At 38.4% G+C, this 8075-nt stretch overlaps 1 protein-coding gene across 1 annotated transcript; it reads left to right on the forward strand.

Moving 5' to 3' along the window:
- On the forward strand, positions 436 to 2412 carry LOC109835357. Its single transcript, XM_020403337.1, has 3 exons — positions 436 to 1020; positions 1072 to 1261; positions 1352 to 2412. Exons 1-3 carry the CDS (start codon positions 436 to 438, stop codon positions 2410 to 2412), a joined length of 1836 nt encoding a protein of 611 aa, XP_020258926.1.

Below are 8075 nucleotides of genomic sequence, written 5' to 3' on the forward strand. Positions count from 1 at the left end.
GGAAAACTAGTTATGGTTTGAACTTAAACTTTGTGAAGCCAGAAAATAATGATTTTGTGTCATTTAGTGAGGAGGAATGGAATGAAGGTAATTCTAACTGGCAATTCTCTTTAATTGGTAAAGTGCTTGGTTTAAATGTCAAATACAAAGCTATGGAAAATTATGTACACAAAGTCTAGGCTAAATGGACTGCCCCAGATTTGTGCTTACTCAAACCTGGAATGTTCCTGTTTAAATTTCATAGCAAAGAGCAAATGGAGGACATACTTGTGAACAGCCCATGGTTTTTTGGCTCTAGACCTCTTTTGTTGAAAATATGGTCCAATGATGATGATATTGATAAGATTGATGGAAGTGTTTATCCTTTATAGATTCAAATGCCAGGACTAAGGTTAAATCTGTGGAGTTCAAAGGCTATAAGCAAAATTGCAAGTCATGTGGGTAAACCCAGGACTAAGGTTAAATCTGTGGAGTTCAAAGGCTATAAGCAAAATTGCAAGTCATGTGGGTAAACCTGTTGCCACTGATAAGCTCACTGCTAGTAAGCAAAGGTTGGCTTATGCTAGGGTTTTGGTTGAAGTCCATATACCCTCCTCTCTTCCAGACTCTATTCCTATACATGGACCTAATGGTCAAGTATATAATCAAAAAGTAATCTATGAGTTCAAACCTAAATGGTGTGATAGTTGCAAAATTGTGGGGCATGATACTAATTTCTGTAAAAAGCATCCTAAGATTCAGAAATGGGTACCTAAGACTAGTACAAGAATTTCTGACAAGTTCATTCATACACATAACCAGCATGAGGATCAGATACAAAAAAACCCTAGTAAACCTGTGCATGTTGTGCATGTTCAGGCACAATCAGCAAATGTTGCTGGATCTCTTCCAAAGTTGTCTGAAGGTGATGAGAATCTGAAGAGTAATCAGATAAGCAAAAGCTCTGGCAAATCTGTGCATGATGTGCATGTTCAGGCACAAACTGCAAATGTTGCTGTTGAAAACACTAGTCTGCCTGGGGCATTTGAGAGCTTTACTGAATCAACTTCTAAAAAAAATGTGTATGTTTAGGAACTTGAGCTGGATGGTTTTTCTAGTAGGGATAATGTTCAGGCATTTTCTGCTGGAAAAATTAAAGGCTTGGCTGATAACAGTAAATATCCATCAGGGAGTAAAGCTGTGCAGGCTGTGCATGTTCAAGAATTTGGTTTTGTTGGATCTAATAAAGGCAAAAGTTTACAGTCCTCTAAAACATGGTCTGGTATGCAAAACACTGGTCTGAAAGTCTTTCCAGGATAGGAGAACTCTTTCTATCATCTCAATAATCTAATTGATAATCCCTCTACAATAGATAGGGGGGACTACAAGATTATGAACTTTTCCTTTTGGAATATTAGAGGGCTAAATAAGTCCTCTAAACAACATTTGGTCAAGATCCATATTCAGCAATACCATTTATCCTTTATGGCTCTCATTGAAACAAAAGTCAAAGCATGCAAGATCCCTATTATAGCAAGGAAAATTGCTTGTAATTGGAAATGGTGTTCAAATGTTATCAACTCTTCCAAAGCTAGAATACTGATTTTATGGGATCCAAATACTTTGGACATCCAAGTTGACAGTTACTCTCCTCAGCATATTACTAGCCTTGTTAAATCCATAGATGGGAGAATAGACTGTTTTATCTCCTCTATATATGGATATAATCATATTGAGAATAGGAAAACTCTTTGGCTTGAACTAAGGCAAATTCAACATAGAGTTGGTAATAAGCCTTGGATTCTCAGTGGTGATTTCAATGTTATAACTGATGATGAGGACAAATTAGGAGGAGCTATGGTTACTGTGGCTGAAACACTGGATATCAGGGAATTCATTGATGACTGTCAACTTACTCACCTGAAAACTGAAGGGTGTTTCTTTACTTGGAACAACAAACAAGAGGCAAATTCCAGAGTATGGAGTAGACTTGATAGTACTCTGGTCAATGATGCTTGGATTAATCTTTATAACTCCAGCCATGTTGAATATTTGCTGCCCAATTGCTCCGATCATTCTCCTGCATTGGTGTCAATATATGATGATTGTGTCCAAGGGAAAAAGCCTTTCAAATTTTTCAATATGTGGAGCAAGCATGATGATTACTTACCCACTGTGACTTCCATCTGGCAAGGGAAAATTCCAGGCTGTATCATGTTTTCAGTGATCAGTAAATTGAAGCAACTGAAAGTAGCTCTCAGGGACTTAAACAAGAAAAAAATTCACAATATATCTGAGCAAGTTATCAGAGCAAGAATTAATCTGCAGAATGCCCAAAAGCATTTACAATCAGATCCTCTTAATGCTGACTTGATTGAACAGGAAAAAAAATCTGCAGAATGCCCAAAAGCATTTACAATCAGATCCTCTTAATGCTGACTTGATTGAACAGGAAAAAAAATACATGCTCACTTACAATAATAATGCTGACTTGATTGAACAGGAAAAAAAATACATGCTCACTTACAATAAGCTGCTGGAGTGTGAAATCTCTTTCTATCAACAAAAATCTAGGATTCAATGGTGTACTCAAGGGGACAGGAGTTCTAGTTTCTTTCACTCAGCTGTCAAAGCTAAAAGGCATCTTAATAGAGTCAGGGTTCTCTATGATAGTGCAGGAAACAGAATCACTGATGGTGACTTAATCATTCAGGAGCTTCTTGAGTACTACAAGCAACTATTGGGTTCAAGCACAATTCTAGTCAAGCCTGATAGTAATGTCATTCATAATGGTCCAAGTTTAAATGATGCTCAAATAAATTTCTTATCTTCAGCTGTGACTAGAGATGAAATTAGACACGCTGTCTTCTCAATGGATGATAGGAAAGCTCCGGGCCCTGATGGATTTGGTATATCCTTCTACAAGTCAGCTTGGTGCATTATTAGAGATGAGGTAACTGAAGCTATATTGGAATTCTTTAAAACAGGTAAAATTCTGGGCGTGATAAATTCTACTGCCATCACTTTGATTCCAAAAGTGAAGTGTCCCAAGACCCCTTCAGATTTCAGACCTATAGCTTGTTGCAATAGTCTCTACAAAATTATTTCCAAAATTCTGGCTAATAGGATCAAATCTGTGATGGGATACTTAATTAATGACAGCCAGTCTGCATTTGTTAAAGGAAGACAAATCTCTAGCAACATCCTTCTTGCAAATGAGATTGTGAAGAACTATAACAGGAAGCATATCTCTCCTAGAATTATGTTGAGTATTGATATCAAAAAAGCCGTTGATTCTGTTAACTGGGATTTCCTAAATGAGATGTTAAAAGGCCTTGGATTTCCTGTCAATTTCATCAACTGGATCATGGTTTGCATTTCAACTCCTAAATTCTCTCTGTCATTAAATGGTACTCTTCATGGGTATTTCAAAGGCAAGAGGGGTCTAAGGCAAGGTGATCCTATCTCTCCATACTTATTCAATTTGGGTATGGAATTTCTCTCAAGAAGGCTGGACTTGCTTAAGGAGAACAGATCATTTAAGTATCATCCAGGATGCAGTAAGCTTAAAATATCTCATCTTTTGTTTGCTGATGACCTTCTACTCTTCTCCAAAGGATATTCTCATTCAGTGGAGCTGCTCCTCAACTGTTTTAAAGACTTTTGTACTGTGTCTGGGCATGAAGCAAATCCAAACAATTGCAAAGTATTCTATGGAGGAGTTGATGATAGCACTAAAGAATCTGTTAACAGGCTCTTAAATTTTAATGAGGGGGTTTTTCCTATCAAATATTTGGGAGTTCCATTAATATCCAAAAGACTATCTTTCAATGATTGCTCTTCACTCTTGAACAACATAGCAGGTCATTTTCAGTCCAGTTTGAAGAACAGACTGCTTTCATATGCTGGCAGATTGCAGATTATTAGAACCATCATTCTGGGCATTCAAACCTACTGGTTATCAAACTATGTCCTCCCTATTAAAGTCCTAAAGAAAATAGATGAAATGTACAGATACTTCCTGTGGAGCAAAACTGAACACACTCACAAAATTTCTCTTATATCCTGGGATAAAGTATGTTTGAGCAGGAAGCAAGGTGGACTTGGCATCTATTCAGCCTCTCTATGGAATCTTGCTGCTACTCTAAGAACTCTTTGGTTCATTCATATTAATAAGGAAAGTCTTTGAATTAAGTGGATTCATGGCTCATACTTAAGCAACGGTGATATTTGGCATGTCCAAGCAAAAAGCAGAGATTCATGGATGTGGAAAAGCATCTTGAAAATAAGAGATAAGGCCTTGAGAAATTATGGTGGAGCTGACAATCTGAAAAACCTTATACAAAATTGTGACAGGAACTCTAAAATACAACTCTCAGTGTTGTATTCTGCCCTTTCTCCTACTGCCTCAGCTGTACCGTGGTACAAAACAGTTTGGGCTAATTCTAATTTGCCCAGACACTCTTTTATCAGCTGGCTTGCAGTCCAAGATCGATTACTCACACAAGATAGACTATTTAAGAGGAATATTGTGAGTGTTAATACCTGTTGCTGGTGTTCGGGTTCAGAGAGCAGAGATCATCTTTTTTTCGATTGTCTCTACTCAAGGGATGTTTGGTGCATGGTTATGAATTGGTTACAATTTAGATGGAAGGCTACCTGCTGGAACCAGATTATCAACTGGTATTGCCATTGTTTGAGGGGGAATGACTTTAAGCAAAAAGTCAAGAAAATGGCTCTCACCACTTCAATCTATTACATTTGGTGTGAAAGGAACTTTAGGATTTTCAGACAGGAAGGAAAATCAGCATCTCAATTGTTTAAAGAGATTAAATTCAATCTTCTAACAGTCATTCTCAATGGTCCTTTTTCGGATGAAGATAAGAAGTGGATGTGCACACTGTAATTTTTAGTTCACAGTGGTGCTTGTAGCTATTTTGTAATCTCAGTCTTTCTGAGAAGTTTGTTGTGCATAACATTCTATATTTTAGAAGATGAATAAAGTTTCATTAACAAAAAAAAAAACAATGTGAAATCAAATGGAATAATATTACGGCACATTCACCTTTCTAAAACTATAAATAATATCTCAAAATGTTCAACAAAATACATCTACTGTGGAGTTCTGACATAACTACTAATACTATCTATAAATAATAGCTAAAGTGACTCCATCAAACTACAGCTCTCCGCGTACCAAGATCGTTACCTGAAAGTGGGGAAACAACGAACGTCAAAGCGCTATAGCGAGTAACATCTCAACCAACCCCAAGGGGAAGGGCTAGAAGGATATGAAAATAGCTGATAATACATATAGATAGTCAAACACCAAATGTGAAATAAAATAGAAGTTTGATATTTAGAAATTTACAACATGTGCGTGGGTAACTTAACAATCCCATAAGCTCATATTATAAATAGTTAACTACCAAATTCAAACTACAATGTGGAGTAATGACTCCATCTCCAACCATACCATAAATAATTTGTCATATGTCAAATATAAAATCCTGCAGTAGCTCAAGGTCCAGCACAAGGACTGTAGTAGATTATAGTCTAACACGAGGACTTTGATGATTATAGTCCGACATGAGGACTTCAGTAGCTCATAGTCCCTCACAAGGACTTCTGTAATTATAGTCCGACACGAGGACTTTGATGATTATAGTCCGACACAAGGACTCAACATACAAAAAATGTCTGAAACAACATCTAAATTGTTCACCCTCATGCCTCAGTGAATAAATCTAAGACTCATGTCTGTAGTCAACCCATGTACACAAATCTCAGTGTATAACAATCCCAAATAACCTAGGAATCTTGCCAGCAACACACCTATGCACAACTAAAATAGGGAAAAAATTGACTCGCGGTCGACCGCCGTGCCCACCACGGTCGACCGCCCAGAGAGCAGGAACTTTCCTGTTCTTCTGCGCTCCCAGCAGTCGACCGTCGTGCCACGCACGGTCGACCACGATCGACGGTCGATCGCCATGCCCAGCACGGTCGACCGTGATTTAGACAGAAACTAAAATATAACCTATGCACGATACGCGGTCGACCGCCGCACCCACCGCGGTCGACTGCGCAGAAGCAGGAACTATTTTCCAGTTTCTGTTCTACGTGGTTTTGATTTTTTTAAAGCTTTGTGTGTAACCTGCATGTGCACTAACAATCCTTATACGTGATTTAGCATATTAATAACCAGTTTAATCACTATAAACAAATCAAAACATCTTTAAACGCACGTAAACACATCGAAAACAATTATCTTTCTTTCAACACTCTTGTTAGAATAAACACCAAATCTAGATCTGTACTTAGGAAAACGTGGGTGATCTTTATTAACTGAAAACATGTTCTTTTGCAACATACAATATAAAGATCAAACTTTTTATACTTAAACTAGCATGTTAGGCTCATAAAACACATGAAAAATATCATCTAAAAACATTTAAAACTAGGTGTAGGGTTGGGCGAGATGAAACTCACCTGAGGGGTGATGAACTACTGTGGGTAAGGTCGTGAGAAGGTTCTCCTTCGCTGAACGCCGCTGGATCTCGCTCGAACTCCTCGAAATCCTCCAAGAATCACCCAAAGAACAAGATAGGGTTTGTAAGAGGAGGAGGGGAGGCTGCTAGGGTTTTCTGTGATGATGCAGAGGCGACGTACGGTCGACCGCCACGTCCACCGTGGTCGACCGCACAACAATAATTTCAGTTGTGTTGGTTCTTGTGTGCTGGTCTATTTCACTCGATTTCTCTCACATAAATACACTTATTTGATCCCCAAACACTTGTTATCATACTCATCTATGATATAAACATATATTTTACAATAAAAACTCTTTTATTAAATTCTAGGGGTTTTACATTAGCCAACCCGCCGAGTCGACGCCCTCTTAGGATGACTTGAAAGGTAGTACTTGTCGGTCCTCTTGTCAAAGACGACTCGCTTCGAGCCCACTTGACCAGTTATTCGACTCCTTACGAGGTTGACTCGATAGCCGTTACTTCTCGACCAAAGTTAGAAAATGACTTCGACCTCAAGCCTCGCCCACTAACAACGTGTCAGCATTGCATTTAATGCTTGCCAGGCACCACCATGCCTCTAGTCCTGATTGTGATGCCCTTATTTTCACACTTGGCAACAGTCCAAGGTGAACCCAGAGATGTCAAACCTGCCATGCATCTCCATTGTGCAACAATATGTTTCACCAATCACAGTAATATCCTTCAGTAGAATTAAGTAGAAGTGAAGGTACAAAAATGTAAAACCCTGTACATTTTGGTGACTTATGGAAGTGTCAATCAGTGCAAGAGAAGCGTCGAACGAGCCGACGAGCAACAGAGTCGAAGAATCTAGTTTTTAGCTCATGAGTTGACCCATAACTCGTCATGAGTCGACTCATTAGGTTGAGTCGACCCATGACTGTCATGAGTCGACTCATAAAATTAAGTCCCGTTGTCAAAAGTTTCTGCTGAGTCGACTCATCAATTTATGAGTCGACCCATGAGTCATGAGTCGACTCACGACTGATCATGAGTCGACTCATAGAAGGTTTTTTGATTTTTGTGGTCCGGGTTTGTTTGGATTGAGGGTCGGGTTTTAACTGTTCATATATAATCCCCTCTATCCGAAAACACCTTTTTTCATCAGTTCTCCCCAGAGAAACCCTAGTCTCTTTATCCCTCTAAACCCTAGTTCGTTTTTTGGCATTTTTAGGAGATTTTCGGGGGATTTTAATAGCTCCTTGTGGTTTGCAGCGAAGGGAATCATTCTTCAACATACCTGAGGTGAGTAACATCTCGGCAAATCCTTCTCCCATGTTTTTAACAGTTGATAAACTTTTTTTATGAGTTTTATTGAGCCTAAGACTTATTTTCAAGTATAAATCAATGTTCTTATTAGTGTAAATGCTAGAAAGCATGTGTTTTAGATTTTTAAATCCCCACCAATGAGTTTTTGATGAAAACCCAGATCTGGGAATTTATTTAAGGAAATGTAGATTTGAGTTTTATTTGTTTAAATGCTCTCTTTCATGTTTAGGGGTTAAATGTTAGATCTAACATGCAAGTGTCGTTTCTCATGCTAGA

Source organism: Asparagus officinalis, chromosome 3 (assembly GCF_001876935.1).
Source record: "Asparagus officinalis chromosome 3, Aspof.V1, whole genome shotgun sequence".
Classification (NCBI taxonomy): Eukaryota; Viridiplantae; Streptophyta; class Magnoliopsida; order Asparagales; family Asparagaceae; genus Asparagus; species Asparagus officinalis.